Genomic DNA, 22014 nt, shown 5'->3' with positions numbered 1-22014 from the left:
GGCCTAGGTATCACGTCTTAACCAACAAATTTGTCGCAAGTGCTTCCCCAAACCTGTACACCAACATGGAAGCATCCGAAAATAATTTTCATTGCATTCATAACTGAAAATGGTAAGGTTGAAACAACGTGCTCTAATACACCATTCATACGATTTCAACGAATGCATTAACGTAGGCTTACGCGCATCCAAGCAAAATTTTCAATAATTTTAAATTCGTATTGTCCCTTGAGGCCCTTTTTGTGCACTTTACTTAATGAGTACACCTTTCTCATCATATAGAAACTCTCAAGAAATTTTGGATCAAAACTAAGTCAAGTTTTTTGTCTAATATATCGAGCATTATGGGAATTTCCAAACACTTGTCATTTACGTACGTGAATCGTACTTATAGCCTACGTGAATGGTTCTGTGAAAGTACTACCGCAAAAATATTTTTCAAACAAAAGTCATTGTAAATAGACACAAGCGTATATAATTAAAAGTGATTACGAACACAAGTGGATTTTTTCACGATATGTGAGCCTGTTTTCATAAACAAACAACCTAAACTTTCCACCAATCAAAGGGATTTGCCCAAAACGTTTAGATTGGTGTCCAATAGTGCCACCTTGAGGAAGGCAAAAATCACAATTTGCCTGAAATCAACATCACTTTGTTATAGGCTTAATGTAAGACCTTTCATTATAAAAATGATTCTACAAAACGCATCTCACCGCGTCCTCAAGTGAATAAAAAGGTTAAAGCCGAAGATACACAGTGTGACCCATCATGCAAGTTCTTCAGATGACTGATTTTTATATCGTTAAAGGTAGTAACTGTGGTTGAGTTTGGCCAAGTTAAAATTGGGCACCACAAACAAGGCGAAGTAAAGCAAGAAAGTTTCTTTACTACCACAAGCCTCAGTAAAATGAATGATACATCAACATCAACACAGGGTTAATGAACGACAGGAAGAAAGGACAGGAAGAAATGAAGCACTCTGTGAGGACGGACGTGTCACGAACTCAGCCCGTGTCGTGTTTAAACTTAAAGAGTTTACAAATAGATTTGCTTCAGTTCAACAGCAGTTTCGTATAACATTTTTAGGGTAGCTTAAGGCTATAGAAAATATGAACGTTATTTTCTGCAATTGTGGTGTGGTCAAAGACATCGAGTTGATTAAGTAGGCTATGTCTAATACAAGACAACGGTACGGTACAATAGGCAAACAAGTTAACTGCATATAGTGACAATCTACAATGCACTAAATTCTGCTTTGTTTATGCTTGCATATCAAATTTTAAAAATTGGTCGGGATATATAGCACAGCTGTCATCTGTTTCCTATTATGACTTGGTTTAAACTTTTCAAATTAACTAGTTGACTATTATTATTTGCTATAGCAAATGATAATAACGCATTATACTTAAGATCAGATAAGCATTCGATAAAATGCAGTTCTTAGAAAAGAAATGGTCATGATATGTAACAAAATAATATCCTTTTTGTTATCTTAAATAAGCGTCAAGCACTATGATAAAACCAAAACGGAAGTAGAGCAAACAGCATGTAAACAAATATAACAGCGTGGGGCTGGTCGTGCACATAAAGGCATTAAATGAAATAGAATGAGACCGACAACAAATATAACAGTACGAAAGGCATAGAAAAAGCATTTTTTGGAAAATAGGAGAACTTTTTCAAACCTAGAAAAACACAAGTTCAGCTGAAGCATGGAAAATTTCAATACAATCAACACCGTCAATGAGGTACATTTCTGAAATCTTTGTAGTGATGTCTTTGTGTAAGCTATATTAAAATTTAAACTAATACATTGACTGGGTTGTGCTGATATTTCAGACAAAGAACCACAGCTTTTACTTACGCCAAAGATACGTTTTAGCTGTCCTCGGATTTTTTGGATTTTTCAATGCAAGTTGTTTGCGCAATAATGTAAATGTTGCAACACTGGCGATGGTAAATGCAAGCGAGCATAATAATACGGAAACGGTAGGTGTCGTCACTCAACACTAACGATTGCTCATAATTGACTGCTCGAATTACTGTACCTCGCAAATTATAACACCCAAGTCACATGTTATAAAATCTTGAGTCTGAAACGTTCAGCTATGAATTTAGTTGGTATATTTAAAAAAATAGAAAGGATCATTCAATTGGGATAGCAGTCAACAAGGACTTTTCTTGGGAAGTTATTTTTATGGCTATGCAGCTTCAAATGTTCCATCTGGATGGTTGGCAAACAAATACGGATTTCATAAAATGTTCACGATCAGTATGCTTGCATCTGCCATTCTGACTCTTATCACTCCACTGGCAACAACGCAAGGGTTGTATTTAGCAGTGGCATGCAGAGCTTTAACAGGTTTTGCTCAGGTCATTATCTTAAACCTTTTATGCTTTGCAATAACTTAGCCTTGATACTCAAAAACCGAATCGCGAATGCCTGTACGTGCTGCGGTTAGCATTAACAAGCACATGCTGAGACGAAAAAGCTTCTAGATCAGTTGCACTACATAACAAGCTTAATGAAATCAACAATGACGCCAATACATAAGGACCAGTTTCTACACAGGCGGCGATATATCCAGCAATGAATTATGCCTGGGCTAAGTGGGCTCCACCGTTAGAAATCAGCGTACTCAATTCAATATCTTTGTCTGGAATGGGATTTGGATTGACTCTGGTAAATCCATTGGTTGGAGTTATATCTGATGCTTTGGGATGGGATGCAGCATTTTATGTAACAGGTATGCAAAAATACCATAAAAAATACTTATCACACGTAACAAAACCATTGAATATTTAACTACTGTGCTCAATTTCATTGACTGTGAAAACTAGGCCTATCTGTTAAAACGTTTATGTTGAGACTGTAAGATTAAAAAGATTGTTGCTATCTGCTTAATTTTACCATGCACAGGTAGTATGGCATTGGTATGGTTAGTTTTCTTTTTCATCTTCACATCTGATGCTCCTTCCAACAACAGATGGATTTCTAAAAAAGAGCGACGTTACATAGAAAAAAGCATTGAGAACAGGGAGGTATAACGTTTTTGTACTTTTTCTCATTTTATTCCATACTTCTCTGCATCGCAGCCATAAAGAAGGCACCACGAAGCTTAACCATCCAAGTTTCATCACCTCAAATAAAATACTTAGAACAAGACGCACGACGAATTTCAAGGACCTCAAAAAACAACTTCTATTCCATGGAAAGCAATGCTAGCTTCTAAATGTTCTTGGGCACTTTTCATTGCGCATTCAGCAGATGCCTGGTTCCAATACACTTTCGCCGCTCTAATGCCTACTTACATGGCAGAAATGTATAATTTTGATACTACACAGGTAAAACGAGTTATACGTGTTTGAACTATTCGACTAAAGTTAAAATTATGAAATGGCCCAGACATCAAACATAAAAATGTAAATAAACAGTTTTCCATTACAACGTTTTAGTTTATCGGTAATTGTTCCATTCGTAGTAGAAAACATAATAATAATAACTGGGAAAATTTAACAAACTCAAAATTTTTCTGCCTTTTTTCCAGAAAAAAAGTGCTATTGTCATAAGATCTCAGCATGACAATACCTATCTGATTATCAGACAATTTTTATAATTTTCTTACAGTACACTGTATTCCCTTATGGTAATGTTTTGTATTTCAGAGTGGGTTATTGATGATTCTTCCCTTTCTGATGCAATTTCTCGTATCTCTGCCAGCTAGTTGTATTACAGATATGTTACGAAAAAAGCGTCGGATAACAACGACTCAAATAAGAAAAATCAACACTTTTTTGGCGTTATCAGTACCGGCATTGTGCCTTAGTTTGGCTGGTTATGTGGGAAGAGATCACCGTGCTGTCATTGCTTTATTTACGTGCGGTTATGCATTTACTGGTCTCACATGTAGGTTATAAACTTGTAGTTAATGAATTAATAGTAAGTTATAATACTTGGAATAAACTTTTCAGTTTAAAAATTTTGTTAAGTATATCTGACATGTTAGCAACATGCAAGAACCTTATAAATTTTACAAAATAATGCAAGAAGTTTACAGGTTGTTTATCTTTAACTGGTTTTGCAGTTCCTGGTTATTTGTCATGTCCATTAGACATAGCTCCTAGACACAGTGGTATCCTTTTTGCTATTTCCAACACAATCGCCAACCTTGTCGGATTTTTGGGACCGTTTTCTGCAGGCTACATTATCACTGATTATGTACTGTAGTTTTACTTGAAGTTTTATTGTTATTTTTATTACCACTTTTATTTCTTTTTTTTATTATTTAAAAATAAATGAACCTTTACATTTGATCAATATATTGTACTATTAATAGTGCAACTATTAATTGCAGAAATCGCTACTGCAATGGCAAATTCTCTTTTGGGCGAGTTTCGGCATAAGTATTGCCGGAGCAATAACATTTGTTACTTTTGGATCGGGAGTGGAACAGAATTGGGCGAAAAAGCAAAGTAACTGCGAATGTTAACACCACTTCATTGCGTCTTTCATTGTTTTTTCACCGTCCTAATTTCGACGTTATATTTAGACTGCAAAAAAAGAAAGCAGTCGACGAAATCAGAAGTGGAAAACCGAAGTAACCTCTTATAACGTCCCAACAAAAAGTGGACAAATATTCAGAAAACACTGTTTACTTGGCAATAAATTTCAGGGTTGAAGATTCGATTCATCGTATTAAATGTAGATGACTTAGCACCTAGGTGTAGCTTAACGGGCGAGCGCTTTAACCACTCAGCGATGGTTTTTTAATGATTAATTATAGTTAACAGTTAATGGTAAATGTATCAATAACTAAAGTGATTAAGAAGCGCGATCTAATTATTGCTCTAGAAAGCGGAGACGTCGATTAATCATTGACAAACAGAAAGCAGTTCTTACTAAAACAAAGGCGTCGTTATTTCGTCAACACTACAAGCCTATAGCTATAACCCATAGATTAGAAGGATTTTAGGATAAGAAGTGTAGTTTTAGGTTGATCTCAGCAAACGGAACGTTAGCATAACCTCATTTCTGTAAAATAGCGAGAGTTGAAGCAATGATACCATAAAATACATAATTGTGCAGGATTGCATTAGCCAATCAAATCGTCTTGCTGCTTCACGGTATACTTAGATTACATTTCGCTTCGAAACTAACAGGTTTTGTTAAGTTGTCGTACGTACGTTGACTGAAGGGTACGGCAACTTAGTTTTCTAAGACAGGCAGTTTTTTGACAGTGCTGATTTCAAATTATATAGTAACTGCAAACCTAACTTGACTTACATGGAAAGTTTTGACGATTAAGAAAAATAAAGGGCATCTTAAATCATATTTTGATTTTGATTTTGATTTACAGGTATACTAAGCAAGTTACATCCTACTAAAACCCCACAATAAGTTAACGAATCAACAACCTAAAGTTTAGTTCCTAGATTTTGCAAGGTTTATTGATTTTACCCCGATTGACGAATAACGCTTTGCGCGTTAATGATCGACTATTTTATCCTACTTTGTACGTTTGTCGTTAGAAATGGCGTCATCACAGACGTGCCATGTTTAGTTCGAAATACTAACGGCTGCCACTATTTTACAGGAAAAAAATCATGCGTTCTAAGCTATTTTACAGTTAGTTGTCAACCCATCTTAAATGTTATAGCACAGTAACTTAAATCTAACCTAAATCTACCTTTTATTCTAAATCTAACTTCAATTAAACGTTAATTAACTTAAATCGACTTTTGCATACCGATTTCCTTAACCTCATAACCGCTTATCTTTAACAACAGGTTGCGTGACCTACTTTCGGTGAATTAGTTACTCTCAGTACTTTAAAAATAAGCTGTCATTATTTTATTCGAAAAAATTGTACTCAACGTTCAATGCTACAATATTTTACTTGACTCCTTGATAATCTAACTAAATATTATAAGAAGTATTAATCTAAACTTAAAACACGATTGGGAATCTGTAGCTCACAGAGATGTTATTTGACTCCAGTTCTTCTAGAATAAACAGTTTTTAAAGCCTAAAAGTACCCACACTCAATTTGTTTTGGTAGGCCTATACTGGTTTCGGGAACGTGTTGTTGCTTTCAGTATAAACCACTCACATACATCAAGATGACAGACGAAAACGCAAATATTGTGATTGAAGTAAGATGAAAATTATTACAGATTTTTTGTTTCTTTATAAATTTCTCTTGGATGCTCTCACACTAAACATTTTTGCTCAGACCAAGAAAGGTGGCTTCTACGTACGTCAGAGATACGTCATAGCAGCTTTAGGTTTCTTTGGTTTGTTCAACGTTTCATGCATGCGGCATAACCTCAGCTTTGCAATAGTGGCGATGGTAAATACCACAGCACACAATCATACGGGAACAGTAAGTACTGCAATGAACATTATGTTTTAAGTTTGAGGTGCATTTGTAGGCTGCATATGTAAGTTATTACTCGTAACAACTTTAACTCCAACCAACATTCTCTTATTGTAATCTGCCCTGACGAAGCTCAACCGCATGAGTTTGCAAAACGTTGGTTCATAAAGAATTAATTCACCAGCTGAGCACCTTTTGTTATTGAAATTATGCCTGGTGGCAAACATAGTATATTTAATTCCAACCATTAAACTGTAACTAAGTTATGCTAGAAATTAACGGTTATGCCTCTTTAGGGAACTTTTCACTGGAACAGCAAAGATCAAGGTTTGTTGCTCGGGTCTTATTTCTACGGATATGCAGCAGGAAATTTAATTGGTGGCTGGATGGCGAGCAAATATGGATTTCGTAACGTGTACGGAATCGCCATATTTTTATCAGCAATTTTCACTGTTGCTACACCACTAGCAGCGCATACCAACTTCTACTTGGCTGTGGTGTGCAGAGCTTTAGTTGGATTATTTCACGTCAGTATTGCATATCATACAAAATCTTAACATTCACATATAATTTAACTCAATATAAATTTTTTTTGTTGCTTTTTACAGGGAGGAGTTTATCCCTCCATGAATTATGCTTATTCCAACTGGGCACCACCTTTCGAAGTTAGCATATTATCTTCTGTCACAGTCTCCGGCTTAACTGTCGGTATGCTTGTTATATTCCCATTAGTCGGTATGATTCTGCAATTCCTAAACTGGGAGGCAGTATTTTACATCACAGGTCAGTGATTTACAAGTCAGCATATCTCATTTAGAAATAAAATCGTTTAAAAATTTTATAAAAAATTGCCATCGCAAAGTACATTACCTGTTAAAATTAACTTAATGTACAATTTGTCACAGAGGTTACAAAGCTTTTATAACAAAAAGTAACTGATAACTAGGGCGATTATTTTTTGACTTGTCAAAAAAAGTCAAAAATTGGTCAAATTTATAGCGTAATGTCAAAGATTGTCTAAATTGTTTACAAAGTCAAATTTTTTTACAAAATCATAACTGTTTACAAACTGCATTGCCGTGGTGTCGTAGAGGTTGCGCTGTCAGTGAACTTGTCGTTTTACATTTTACACCTTGTAGCTTACTTTATACTGTTGTAAATGGCCCATTGTCTACTTATTGTGAATCATAAACCATTAAGTGAAATAATTAGGTTGATATGGTGTGATGCTCAACACACCTCAAAACGTGTAAAATTTTTGGTAGGTCCTAATTAAGTCATTTTTGCGCCAGCTGTAGGTTAGGTGCAGCTCTTGCTTCGGTTTTGCTTTAGATACTTCACGTATCTTTAGTTTAGACAAATATATTGAACAGTTTTTGTTATGTCTTCGCTGCAAATTTTTGGCAGTGATTTGTAATTAACTCATTTCCCTTTTCAGAATAGGCTAAGTCTGTGTTCAGATTTTTGCCCTTCTTTACTGCAATAAATTTTAACTTTTTGTACAATAATGCGTAATTTAACTACTTGAGTTCTTCATACGTGAAAATTTGTCAAAAAAAAAGTTTTTTAATGTCAAAAGTGTTAAAAAGTTTCAATTTTTAAGTGAAAAGTTTTCATTTTTTAGGTCAAAAAATAATCGCCCTACTGATAACCCATATACGCATGAAAAGTTTATTACCGTTGTATTTGACGTAAAGTGATTGGTTTTACAAAGAATTTTATACATGATTTTGTTTTTGATTTGCATAATTATTGAAGGAGGTGTCGCCATTTTCGGAGACATCTTCTTCTTTATTTTTGCATCTGATTCTCCTTCCAACAACAAGTGGATTTCCGAAAGAGAAAGACTCTATATCAAAAAATGCATTGGAAGCAGAGAGGTGTGCAAATACTTGGCTGTTGGAATTTTATTAAATACACTGATCAGCTAATGCAAGAAAAACATCCCGTAACTAAACGTATGTGGACAACAATTGACGACACTAACTCTTGCAGTTTTACCAAGACGTTGTTGGTTGTAACGCATCTCTTATTTCGTAAAAGTACTGTAGACTGTAAAATTCCACAGTACTTATTCCTGGGATATTATCTCTAAAACAACAACCCAATGAAATTGTAATAAAAATGCATCTTCGATTAGTAAAACTTAAACAGGGCCGGATTAAAGTAATGGCACGTAAAGCGGTTAATTGTCATAGGCTGCATTTTGAAGGCCCCGGTGCAAATAGGTTATCAGCATAATTCAACTGAGAAACTAGTTTGCTTTACGATACTAACTCATAAATCAAGGCTACTTACAAAAGTTAGATAATTTAATTAATCTTTTTAAAATTTTTGCAAATAGGCGTTTGCAAATACACAATAGTTAAACTAGTATTTTTTAGTTGTTTAAACTAGCTTTAAAATAGGTCAAGATGTCTATAGCTTAAAAATGAGCATTTTCGAGGGCCCCTCTGATATATATCCAGGGCCTCGTAATAGGTAAATCCGGCCCTGGACTAAGATAAAAGGAGATCGAATAAATGACAAATTAAATGAGTAGAATTAGTAGTATGATGTCAATACGTCTTTTGCATCTGCAGGCTTACGGTAAACCGAAATCAACACCATGGAAGTCGATTTTTACATCAAAATGTATGTTGGGATTGTTTGCATGTCATTCAGCTGATGGCTTTGTGCAAAATCTAGTTCCGGTTATACTGCCAACTTATCTGTCAAAGGTTTTATATTTTGATATTACACAGGTAAACTTTGATGTTAAACGTTACACGTAAAACAGGTATAGTGGTAAATGATAATGCTTGTATACGGACTCGCTTGCTTCTATAACTCAATTAAATCCCACATACACAAAGTCTATGCAGCAACAACGACGAAAATGGCGGTAACCAGTGTTTCCATTTCAGTTAAAAAAACAGCTCTTTTCAACATGAATCCCGATCTTAATCCCTACCTCGGAATAATCCAACTTCCACAGCCTAACAAACATCTTACCTAATTTCTTTTTGACAAGTTCTTTAGTTTTTTTCAATACCGTATCTTACTAATGCCCAAACTAACCCAAAATCTCAACGTTATAACGGAAATGGAAACACCATTGTTATTACCGCCATTTTCAGCGTCCCCTAATATTCTTACGTTATTAATACCCATTGAGACAGGGGTCGTCAACCTTTTGAACGCAGTGATCCAGTACACGAATTGTTATTTAGGATATAAATGACCTGGTATGCCAGACTTTTTTGGACGCTCGGGTTTGGATTTGAACAGTAAACAGAAAGCACATAGGGCTGATTTACAACACTTAAAGCTGTAAACTAACGAATAAGCAAAAAGCACGAGCAAAGTTGTATCGCGTGGCCAGGGTTTAAAACACTAGGTGAGCCATGAATAAAAATCACCCCGCATGCCCTGATGCTTGGAGTTGCCGACTCCCGCATTGAGATGTGAGTTGGCCACATCTCTTTGGGTATTATTAATGAGTGACAGGTCGGCCCAATCGCGATACAGAGTCATGGTGAATTCTACGATTTAAAAAATCAAATTTACACAAAAAGTTGGAAAACACTGCTGTAACACTAGTTCTTACAAAGGGTCGACAGTAACGTAATAGCTTGTGACCGTTAGCTTGTAACTGCACTTGATATCACATTTAGATTAGAGTAATTCAGAAGTGTAGTTACTTTAACTGTGTCGTCATATTCATACTCAATACAAGTTGGAAGTATGTCCTATCAGAATGAGACAAGGAGCAACAAATCTTCTTAAAATTAATTTTTTCATTGAAATAATACAGGTCTAACCAGTAAATCTTTATGGTTTTTAGAGTGGTCTAGTGATGGTTCTTCCTTTTTTGATGCAAGGAGTTGTGATTATAATAGGTAGTCAAATTACAGACTTTTTACGAAGAAAGAGATTAATAACAACTACATGGATTAGGAAGATAAATTCATCCATATCTTTATTAATATCTGGGTTGTGTCTTGTTATAACTGGGTACGTCGGAGGAAATCACTATGCTGTAATCGGTCTTTTCACCGCCAACATTATAATTGTTGGTCTTGCATGTAAGATCTTAGACTTGGGTACAATTCTTTCAAAAGTGGCCATTTGATGTGGCTCAAAACGTTAAAAAATATTGACTCACAATTTTCGTATCTAGTTGTGCATTGTGTGCTTAGTAAAACAATCAAAAGAAGTTATTAAAACAAACTCGGGCTTGCCATAAACTTTTATCATTTTTTTTTCTATCTTTTAGATCCAGGCTACGTGTGTACCCCGCTTGATATTGCTCCTAGATACAGCGGGATAATATTTGGTGTTTCCAACTCAATTGCAAGTCTTGTGTCTTTTCTGGGACCGTTTCTAGCTGGTTACATCGTTACAGACCAAGTATGTAAAGGTATTGCTTGCTAAAATTATGTTTTACAGGGTAAATTTTTGAATGATTTCTGTAACAGCATTCAGTTACTCTCTGGCAAAATCTTTTCTGGTTAACATTTGGACTTAATATAATTGGAACAATTCTTTATGTTACACTTGCTTCCGGTGTTGAACAAACATGGGCAAAAGAAAACATATGTAAGTAGAATAAGGATCTACATAACGTGTATTCAAAAATCAGCATAACAAAATTAGATTAGTATTATTTAGACATAAAACTAGGCATTGCCAAATAAATAATCCACGATTTGGAATAAAACAGTTATTAAAAGTTTCTGCAATTAGTAATTTAATTTAGAGAGTGAGCATTTGCCTTTTGTAGGATATCTTCTGGTAAAGTATAGATAATATATTTAAACTTTTATGCAGGTAACAAAGACGATAAAAAAGCATTGGAAATCGAAAAAGAGAAGTTTAATACATCCTACTGATTTTCTACAAGTTTACAAAAAAAATTGGTGTTTCTGCCTCGGTTGACCATGAAAGTTTAAGCTGTTTTACGACCGTTGGATTTTTAACATGATTAATACAAAAAACAAACATTTACCCGTTACTAAATTTTGACCTTTTTTTTTATTTATCGATTCATAAGTATGGTATCATAACCTTTTTCATTGAACTAAGGAAAATGTTTGATTGATACACACATTTTGTATGGTATTTGGTTTTTGAATTGTATTACCCGAAATCGCAACAGTTAATCAGGACCACTGAACGGGAACAAGCCTCATTATGGAGGCATATGGGTCAAAAAATAAAATTTCTTTGATTCTGTTGGAGTCTAACAGTTAGACTCTAACATACAGTATAGGACTTTAAAAACCTGTTTCTTTCGATCAGAAGGCAGCATGGTTGGTGTTGTTTTCTAGCTTGGGAGTTCCCCTAGCAATTGGCGCGTTTCAAAGTTTCAGGTTGCGCGGAAAACTTCGAGACAAATTATTTAAAAAAGTGGGAAATGTATGTTTTTAATGTATGTGATTAAAATACAAAGCAAACATACAGAACATCAGATCGTTACATCAAGAACTCTTTTCTAACCCATTTACTGGCCGATAAAAATCTGAAAACATGTTCAGAATTTCCTATACCCGCGCGAAGTTAGTTACAGGTTCAATATTCGCATTTTAAGTGGATAACCTGTCATATTACTTGCTATTTGTTATGAAAACTAGGATTTTAATCAAATCATAAAAACTCTTTTACTTTTGACTAAACTTTCGCAAATTAAAATAAATCTAACAAATAATAAAAATTTAATAAAATTATTACAAACGCAACAACATTTTTACATGTTACTTATTCGGTTATTTATTCGCGGTTTAAGTGGGTATACTCTGTTAAATCATTTTATATTTGTTGTACACACTGAAAAAAGTTAATTAAAAAAAGTTAGTTAAAAAAAATTAAAAGTTGTAAGTACTTTGAACAAAACAAATACAAAGAAAGTAATCAATATATACAAAACAAAATAACCCAAAACAAAAATAACAAAATACATAAATAATAAAACTGAAGTACATTTATAAAAAAGGCGGAGATAAACACATTCATTTTCACACTTGCTTAGTATTTTAACATCTTTTTGTGTAATAAGACGCTTTGTAATCAAATAAATGTGGGAATGTACAAATAGTTTTCACTCGGAACCACAAGCTCCATGATTATATAAATGCAAAACTCGTTTTAAATATAAGTTATGGTAAGTTGGCTTGAATGCTACTTTTAAATGTTTAAGTTTCACGCGTTATAATTGAAACCAACCAATAATGAAATAACATGAGTTATAACAATGTATATCGCTCAACCTTAATTGCAGCCAAGAAAAACACAATTTTACAAATTGGGGGAAGTTCTATTGTTAAACACATAACGGTTCTAATTCCATCAGTTATTTTTATACATAAACTTAATGTTTATAACAGGAATATAACGATGTTTGTACATGCGTGTTAGGTTGATCACCTTTTCTCCCAAAAAACAAAAAATTAAGTTGTGCTATTATGAAAGAAACATTCTATCATACTCACTACGAAATACACGACTTTCGAGCTTTACATAACAGCATGAATCATGCTCTGATATCTATTCCGGGGTACTGAGTAACATCTGGCTCATACGACGAGGACGAGATAAACATAGTTGTTACAAATTCACAGTTATATTCTAACACGCTTGGGAGAAGTCATTTGAACTAATAAGTACTATAAATTATTTATTAGTACATATGACTGAGCAGACCAGAACAAAACCACGATTCAAATACAAACAAATTTACTGGTTAAAAGCAAAAGATTCTAAAGATTATTTTGAAAAATGTCTTGCTTTGCACTATTTACAAAACCGTTTCGTTTTGTGGTAGGAGCCTTTTTATAGGAGAAAATACATTTTTCTGTGATGTTAAAGCATGATGCGCTTTAAACAGATCTTGGTAATGGACAATGACAAAAATGAACAATAACGGTATTTGTAACTGGCAATAATGGTTAATGGCCGTAATGGACATTGACGGAAACCAGTGTTTCCGTTTCTTTTACATCAACGGCCCTTATAAACATAGATTTTGTACCTTAATGTCAACGCCAAAATAATCCAAATTTTGTAGCCTTTTAACTTCTTAACCAAACATTTTTGTCAAATTCTTCAATTTATTTCAATACTATTGCTTAAAATATCAAAGTTATCCAAAAACTTGCAAATTATTGAAGAAAAGTACTATTTTTAATCTGTTATCGCTTGTGCGCTGACAACATGGTCAAAAAGTATATTGTCGGGTTCCCTGCAAGGAAACACGGGGCATGTAGGTGACTTGATGGAAATCGTCACAAACAAAATCTTTCATTGCACACTGTATGCTGAATGCTGAATTTAAGCTCAATTTTTTGTTTTGCAATGCACAACTTTCACGTATTTTTGCCTATCTAAAATAAAATGAACATTACTATGTGATGACAAAACGACAAAGCGTAGGAAAACCTTGTTTTTGGAATGGATCTCTAAAATAAGATCTCTATGGCGTTTTACGAAACAAAGGAAACTTTATCGTTATCTCTGAAGTGAAAATGGTATGAGGGAAGGAAGTGCTAAACGCTTGAAGTAGACTAATAGAATATCCAACGCGATATTCGCATATATAGGAATTAAGCAAAAATAAAGCCTGTTTGTTTTACCAAAACCCGATGAAATAAGTAAATAAATCGTAAAACATTAAATAGGAAAGCCCATATTGTTAAGCTGAGGTTGGATTGTGCTTTCCTGTAGTCAATAACTGGAGGTACAGTTGGCATAAACGGATTACGCAAGGTGGACAAATCGACAAAACTTAATGAATGTATTTAGAGACTAAAGTACTTGTCTAGAAGTAGAGCATGTTTTGACACCTGTAAATCAGTGATGGATTTATAAACGACTGAAGCGAATAAGAATGCATTCTAAACAATGTCTTAGAAAAGTGGAAACGTTGTGTAATTATTGACAAGTAGAAAGCAGTTCTTCTCGGATAAAGACAAAACCATTTCATCAACAGTTTAGTTAACGAAAATTGTATGATTAGGTGGCTTAAATTAGAAGAAACTTTGAAAGAGAACCGTGGTTTTAAAGTTAATCTTTGATAACTAAACGTTACGATGGGGTTTATGACGTAACCAAACAACATAGTAAATTGCACATAGTCTATTAATTTTTCTGAAGATTAGCAACTGGTTAAAGTAGCTGTTCAAAGTACAGAATGACCCTTATTTACAAACCTACCATAACTGATTTAGTTTAACTCACGTGGGAAAACCTATAAGATTAAAGGAGAATAGAAGAATCGCATATCAGCCGTCGATTTCCACTTACCAGTACACTAAAGCGCGTACACCCCTTTTTCAATATTCCACGATGCTATTGAAACAACACACAAGGCTCTGCACGGTTCAACGAGTTTGCATCTATTGGCAATCAACGCGTTTTTGTTAATGATTATCGGATTGGTACATTTGCAGTTAGCAATAGCGTTATTACAAACGGCTATGCTAACTCATAAACAAATCACCTTTGAAAAATAAGCTTTCAGCCTATCACTACTTTACCCGACAACATTATACGCTACGTGCAATGCTGCTGTACAATATTTTACTTTGAAGTTAGACTTAGATTACAGGGTAGAGTTGGGTTAGGTTTCGGTTACTATATTTCGGTTACATTCAAACGAATGATTTTTCCGATGATAGTGACAACCATTTTACTTAGCTCGTCGTTAACCCAGCTTAAATGTTATAACACGAAGTAACCTGAATCTAACCTAAACAAAAAAATCTAATCTGACTGAAAATTGTTAAAAGACAATTGAAGATTTGCAATTCAGTATACTGTGCAATATTTTATACAGGGGCTGTTTGACTCCAATTATTTTTTAGAATTAAAAACGTGCACCTTCGATACTTAAAAGAGAACAGTACTTAACCCATTTCAGTTAAAAAGCTACAAGACATTTCTGCGTGACCAGTGTTTTCCAACTCACCTCGTTTTGGAAGGGGTTTCAGGAACGTGTTGTTGCTTTCAATAGAAACCACTCGCATATAGCCACGTGAGTCAAGATGACAGACAAAACCGCAAATGTTTTAACTGAGGTAAGATAAATATAAATACAGTACCGATTTTTCAGTTTCTTTATAAAGTCGACTTTAATAAATGCTTTCACCCGGCTTTGCTACTCAGTCTCACAAAGGTGGCTTCTACATACGTCAGAGATACGTCATAGCAGTTTTAGGTTTCTTTGGTTTGTTCAACGTCGCATGCATGCGGCATAACCTCAACCTTGCAATAGTGGTGATGGTAAATAACACAGCACACAATCATACGGAGGCAGTAAGTGATGCCAGTATTGTGTTAAATCTGCTTTGTGTTGGTAAGCTTCATATGTACTGCTTATAACAACTCCAACCTTTAAACTGTAACTAATTTATGCTAGATATTAACGGTTATGCCTCTTTAGGGAACTTTTCATTGGAACAGCAAAGATCAAGGATTGTTACTCGGGTCTTATTTCTACGGATATGCAGCAGGAAATTTAATTGGTGGCTGGATGGCCAGCAAATATGGATTTCGTAACGTGTACGGAATCACCATATTTTTATCAGCAATTTTCACTGTCGCTACACCACTAGCAGCGCATACCAACTTCTACTTGGCTGTGGTGTGCAGAGCTTTAGTTGGATTATTTCACGTGAGTATTGTATATCATAAAAAATATTATCATTCACATCTAATGTAACTCAATACATATTTTATTTGTTGCTTTTTACAGGGAGGAGTTTTTCCCGCCATGAATTATGCTTTTTCCAACTGGGCACCACCTTTCGAAGTTAGCATATTATCTTCTATTGCCGCTTCCGGCATAACTGTCGGTTTGCTTGTTATATTCCCATTAGTCGGAATGATTCTGGAATTCCTAAACTGGGAAGCAGTATTTTACATCACAGGTCAGTGATTTGCAAGTCAGCATATCTCATTTAAAAATTTGCTATCGCGGAGTAGGCCTCCCCTTTAAAATGAACTTCCAACTGCTCATAGCGGGCCAATCATGTAAACTGTTATCTTATCACAAACTGTAACTGTTAAATCTTGTAAAAGTTAGATGAAAATTAATTACCGTTATAATTGAAATGAAGTGTTTTCTTCTTGAAAAGGTTCTATATATAATTGTATAAAGTATGCATGTTTATTGAAGGAGGTGTCGCCATTTTCGGAGACATCTTCTTCTTTATTTTTGCATCTGATTCTCCTTCCAACAACAAGTGGATTTCCGAAAGAGAAAAACTCTATATCAAAAAATGCATTGGAAACAAAGAGGTATGCAAATAACTGTTTGTTTAAAATTGTATTCAAAGCACTGACCGACTATATTGCCAGAACCCTATTTAAAAACATCACGCAATTATAAGTACATCTCGATAACAATTCATAGACGTCATTAACTTCTGCGACTTTACAAAGTCGCTGTTGGTGGCAAGGGTCTCGATTTCCACAGTGCTTAGTCCTGGAATGTTATCTCGAAGAGAAGCCACAGTGTAATCGTAGATATTAACTTTTAAAATACAAGATGCAGCATTGATTATAAGAAATTAAACTTTAAATTAAAATGAAATTTTACATTGCTGATCAGCTACTGTTTACATTAAATTTGTGCAAAGAAAAGTGTAGGCTTAGATAAAGCGAGGTCAAATAAAAGATATAACATGAATATGACGTCTTTACATCTACAGGCTTATAGCAAACCGAAGTCAACACCATGGAAGTCGATCTTTACATCAAAATGTGTGTGGGGATTGTTTGCATGTCATTCAGCTGACGCCTTTGTGCAAAATTTAGTTGCGGTTATACTGCCAACTTATCTGTCAGAGGTTTTTTATTTTGACGTCACTCAGGTAAGTTTTAACGTTATCTGCAAACAAGGCATAACCAAATACATTGTAGCTGTTAGTGTAACACAGTGTTTCCTAAAAGAGGACTTCCGCCTCACCGGTGGGGAACGTGTATTCAGATTTATTAAATCTCGGTTCTCTCATACTTTTCACTTTTAAATTATTATTAGAGATAATTTGAATCATTTATATATGTTTACGAATATTACATCTTTACGATTTCAGCCGTAGCCGTAAAATTCATCACCACAACCACTCCTTTGGGTCTAAAATAGCGAAGTACAAACAAAAGCTATTCATACAAATAAAAGAAAGCACTCTAAGCATACAGTATAGTAAACCACGGTAGCTCAAACACCTTGTCAATCAACATCGGAGTCATTCTGAAAACTGAATCAAAAACTGTTAACAACTTCTTTAGTAATATTGCAAATATAAACCACAACGCTTGTACTTGCGAAATTCCTTGGCCCTGCTTGCTGCGAAATACCGCATAATAACCTAAGTTCAAGAATTGGCTAACTAGGGTTTTTAGTTTAATACGGAGGTTCTCGCAAAATAAGCAGCTGAAAGGTTTCCAATCGCTTCATCTGGCCCCATGTGGATCGTAGGATAATCAAAGTGCTACAAAAACAAAAAGGTTGGGAAACACTGATGTAACAGTAAGTCATTGTTCGAGTAATAGCGAATATGTGAATCCTATCTAAAACTAATTCAGATGTGCAGTTGCGATATTTGTACCGAAAACAAGTTGGAAACTTTGTGTTTTTATCTAAAAATGAGTCAACGAGCAACAAATCTTCATATAATTTAATCACTTTTCCATTGAGATAATACAGGTCTAATCAGTAAATCTTTATGGTTTTCAGAGTGGTCTAGTGATGGTTCTTCCTTTTTTGATGCAAGGAGTTGTGATTGTTATAGGTAGTCAAATTACAGACTTTTTACGAAGAAAGAGATTAATAACAACTACACGGATTAGGAAGATAAATTCATCCATATCTTTATTAATATCTGGATTGTGTCTTGTTATAACTGGGTATGTTGGAGGAAATCACTATGCTGTAATCGGTCTTTTCACCACCAGCATTGCAATTGTTGGTCTCGCATGTAAGATTATGACTGGCAAAATAGTTTCAAAATTACTGTTGTGGAATCGTATCGTTATTTTTCTGCATTGCCTGTGGAAAGCGAAAAGTATGGTGCTAACCTTGCTCTCGACTGGTCAAACCTTTATTAGACACTGTTGATGAGGCACACGTAGCTTATGGTACAAATTGTTAAAGTATAATACTAACTCAACTTGTTTTTGTCTAATTTCGTGTTATTGGCCATGATTTACGGCTGCTTTTGTGTGCTTGATAAAGCAATCCGAACGAAGTGGCGAAGTGGCCGGCCATTAAACATTACAATTTTTTGCTTCCGTTTAGATCCAGGCTATATGTGTACTCCCCTTGATATTGCTCCTAGATACAGCGGAATAATTTATGGTGTTTCCAACTCAATTGCAAGTCTTGTGGCTTTTCTGGGACCGTTTCTATCTGGTTACATCGTTACAGACCAGATATGTAAAGGTACTGCTTCCTTTACACTCATGTTTTACGAAATAAATTTATAGATGATTTCTGTAACAGCATTCGGTTACGCTCTGGCAAAATCTTTTCTGGTTAACATTCGGACTTAATATAACTGGAACAATTCTTTATGCTACACTTGCTTCCGGTGTTGAACAAATATGGGCAAAAGAAAATATAGGACTACGTAAGTTGTATAAGGATAAAAATCATCAAGCACAATTTGGTTATCTAAAGACAAGCATACATACATACATCATCGACTATTTGCAATATTCGAATTTTGAATAATTATATTGCAATTAATAATTTAATTTAGGAAAATGTGTATTTCGCGTATGCACTGTCCTTTCCGGTGTAGTTAAGACGTAGACTAAGTAAGTTTTTTTGGTTTAGGTTCCAACGACGATAAAGAAACATTGGAAATTGAAAAGGAGAGGTTTACCTCACCTAACTGATTCTGTTTTACGTTTTCGATAACATTTTCTGATTTTGCTGCTGACCAAAACAGATCTTTAAAAGAGTTTTTACGTGCGTTAAAACTTTTAATGTAGATTCTAGACAATCATACTTTAGAAAACTGTCTAATACAGCCTTTTTTATTAGTTTTGGTTTTGCAGAAGGTCGTTGAACATGCATGTACGTGTTAAAGTTGGTGCTTTCAATAGCATCAAAATAAATGCTGCCTGAAAAAATGTATTCGCTGTAGGTGACAAAGTGTTCAACATGTTGTTATCATTTACATAAAAGTCGAATTGTTTGAAATACTTTGCTAAATTAAACAAAGAAACACTATTACACGTAATAGAAGTGCACGACGACGAGTGCAACTCAAGAAACATTATATAAATAGGCTGTAATCAAAAAATCGTTCGTTCATTTTCCCATCTCCTTCTTAACCTTACTTGATTATTGCGGCATACTAACATAACTATGTAAAAGTAGCTTCGCAATCACAATAAATCAACTCAAGAAGTAAAAGAGAACCGGTAACAAACTACACGTACGTTACAATTAACACAACCATTTACTATAATAGGCCTACATTAAAATGAATAAGGTCGCTTGGTTACAAAATAGAGACTTTAACTGCATTTAACAACTGATTGCTAACATCTCCTCTTAAGCAATACAAAACACTTATGAACAAGCTACGAAAGGTAATTAAATAAAGTGGGGCAAACAATTAATGTAAAAGATGTACTAACCAGGCTGACCGTAGGATTATCCAGAGTTTCCCAAAGTGGGTTCCATAACAAAATTTTAGGGATTCCATAAATAACAGTTAAAAATCGCAATAGAGTACAGAAAGGTCGTGTAATAGCCTAATTGTACCCAAATTAGTAAAGAGCACTAACATCTCTCGGCGGAGGGAAGATTCTTGCTGTGGGCAACTGCACGAGCCCCTTCCTCTCCTTGACTACGTCGTTGTCACGTAAGTTACGATAGTCATACCTACCGGCCAGAATGTATTTATTGTCGATATTCCAGCCGCACCCGCGCATATCTTATGTGCCGCTGTGGTTTTGTTCTGTTTATTTTTTTCTATGTATTCAATATATAAACTTATTTTAATGAACTGTATTGTACAGTATAAATATGATGGAACGATGACTGAAATTAGGAAATAACAAGTTAGCACTTTATTGTGCTTAATTTTCTTCACTATACCAAACCTAAATAACGATAAGTTAAGTGAAAAAACGTTCCGGCATATTGGGGGTTCCTTGTCAACTTAAATAACCCTGCAGGTTTCTACGGACAAAAAAGTTTGGGAAACACTGGATTACGCAAACAAGTCAGTACCGTACTTTAGCACTTAAACAAGAAAAAATAGGAAACATCTACGTGTATAAAGTTAACGTTAACTTTGTTATTGGTGAAACTTAAAGATCAATCTCCACATTATTAGAAACTGACAATATGAATTCTTTATTTGAGGTAAAGATTTTAGCATTACGTTGGACGGTTGTATTTTAAAGCGCGCCCGTATTAATTTCACCAACATAGAATAACATGAACACGAAAACCAAATCAAAAATCTCCGAATTAAACCATTAACGAACGGAATACAACCAACTGCGTGCCATAGTTAAGGACAGAAAAGGTACCAGAACTTTTTGATTTAATAGAATTATTCAGGCAGTTTTGGACTTAACCTGGTGATGATATTATTCTCTCATTGATATAAAAACGTTCGAATAAATACGTCCGGCGTTTTAAATAAACAAAGATTACTGCATACTCAGGCAAAAAGTGGCCTCTATATAGAGAAAGATACGTACTAACCTTCCTGGGCTTCTTTGGGCTTTTCACAATGAGTTGTACACGAAATAAACTGAACCTTGTCATGGTTACGATGGCGAATACTGCGGAACTAAATCAAACGTAATTATTATTGCTAAGTAGTCTACCGTAAAGTAAGACGGCTGACTTCTTTATCCACAAAGATTGTATAGTAGCTTCTATAACTATCAACTATATACATTACTAAACTCAAATGCAAAATTCTATCGTTGTCAATGCTGATTGTAATATTTGTTCGACTTAAAAATACAAAAAGATTAAATTGCGACCTAAAACAACTTTATATATGTCTCATAATGTTGCAAAAATCAATCACCTCGTTTAACACAAAAATATGATTAAGGGATGCGAAAATTTCACACAGCTATATATTTCACATGGTTACACCTGTGTTTTTATAAACGCGTACGTATTCTGGTGGGCTTATTTTTGCCAGTGGGCCTGGGGCTGAAGCCCATCACCCCCAACCTTAATCCGCTACTGTGTGTATGTGTGGGAAAACAATAACTTTGCGGCCAAGTAATTACTGTAGATTTACGTTCTTATGTATATGCGAGTAAGACCAAGAATACAATTTTCGCAGCCTCCCTGACCAAGCCTAATCGCTCTACAAGGCATCACGGCGCCCAGTTTGAGCATCGCTGGCTAACGAATACTTATAGCACTGTGCATTCATGCGCAATCCGAATACTTTGTAACGAGGTCACAAGCACCACTTACTAAAGTGTACCAAATCGAATACGAACCCGAATACTTCGCAGAACTATTGACAATTTCTTTTATTCTCACAAATCCGGTCGAATCCTATATTTTGCAAAAAGTAAGAAATCAACGTTCAAGTTTTTGTTTGAATGATCCAACTTGAACAGTTACTGTAAATGGCTGTTACTGTACTGTAAACAGTAC

The 22014-nt window shown here is 34.8% G+C and overlaps 3 protein-coding genes across 7 annotated transcripts; all 3 read left to right on the top strand.

Annotated features, from left to right (window-relative positions):
• Positions 1-846: 846 nt before the first annotated feature.
• LOC143465553 (sialin-like) lies at positions 847-4707 on the top strand. Of its 2 annotated transcripts, XM_076963908.1 has the most exons (10): positions 850-1751; positions 1843-1992; positions 2143-2376; positions 2576-2750; positions 2924-3045; positions 3163-3348; positions 3670-3910; positions 4089-4222; positions 4359-4476; positions 4554-4707. In XM_076963908.1, exons 1-10 carry the CDS (start codon positions 1716-1718, stop codon positions 4613-4615), a joined length of 1458 nt encoding a protein of 485 aa, XP_076820023.1. In that variant the 5' UTR covers positions 850-1715; the 3' UTR covers positions 4616-4707. The 2 variants fall into 2 exon arrangements, with proteins under 2 accessions (XP_076820024.1, XP_076820023.1); XM_076963909.1 differs by lacking the exons at positions 1843-1992; positions 2143-2376 and having other exon boundaries at positions 847-1751.
• A 197-nt stretch (positions 4708-4904) lies between these two features.
• On the top strand, positions 4905-11967 carry LOC143465555 (sialin-like). 2 transcript variants are annotated; one of them, XM_076963913.1, is made up of 11 exons: positions 4905-5360; positions 6063-6156; positions 6237-6386; positions 6677-6907; positions 6989-7163; positions 8139-8260; positions 8963-9124; positions 10207-10447; positions 10639-10772; positions 10841-10961; positions 11193-11967. In XM_076963913.1, exons 2-11 carry the CDS (start codon positions 6124-6126, stop codon positions 11252-11254), a joined length of 1431 nt encoding a protein of 476 aa, XP_076820028.1. In that variant the 5' UTR covers positions 4905-5360; positions 6063-6123; the 3' UTR covers positions 11255-11967. The 2 variants fall into 2 exon arrangements, with proteins under 2 accessions (XP_076820028.1, XP_076820027.1); XM_076963912.1 differs by having other exon boundaries at positions 4906-6156.
• Positions 11968-13896: 1929 nt separating this feature from the next.
• LOC143465560 (sialin-like) lies at positions 13897-19498 on the top strand. Of its 3 annotated transcripts, XM_076963924.1 has the most exons (10): positions 13897-15433; positions 15522-15671; positions 15799-16029; positions 16111-16285; positions 16534-16655; positions 17069-17230; positions 18097-18337; positions 18658-18801; positions 18862-18988; positions 19198-19498. In XM_076963924.1, exons 1-9 carry the CDS (start codon positions 15401-15403, stop codon positions 18909-18911), a joined length of 1308 nt encoding a protein of 435 aa, XP_076820039.1. In that variant the 5' UTR covers positions 13897-15400; the 3' UTR covers positions 18912-18988; positions 19198-19498. The 3 variants fall into 3 exon arrangements, with proteins under 3 accessions (XP_076820039.1, XP_076820040.1, XP_076820041.1); XM_076963925.1 differs by lacking the exon at positions 19198-19498 and having other exon boundaries at positions 18097-18266; XM_076963926.1 differs by lacking the exons at positions 18658-18801; positions 18862-18988; positions 19198-19498 and having other exon boundaries at positions 17453-18106.
• The last annotated feature ends 2516 nt before the right edge of the window (positions 19499-22014 follow it).

This window comes from Clavelina lepadiformis, chromosome 7, assembly GCF_947623445.1.
Source record: "Clavelina lepadiformis chromosome 7, kaClaLepa1.1, whole genome shotgun sequence".
NCBI lineage: Eukaryota > Metazoa > Chordata > Ascidiacea > Aplousobranchia > Clavelinidae > Clavelina > Clavelina lepadiformis.
Note: the sequence above shows the minus strand (reverse complement) of the source record. Positions and strands in the feature narration are given on the sequence as shown.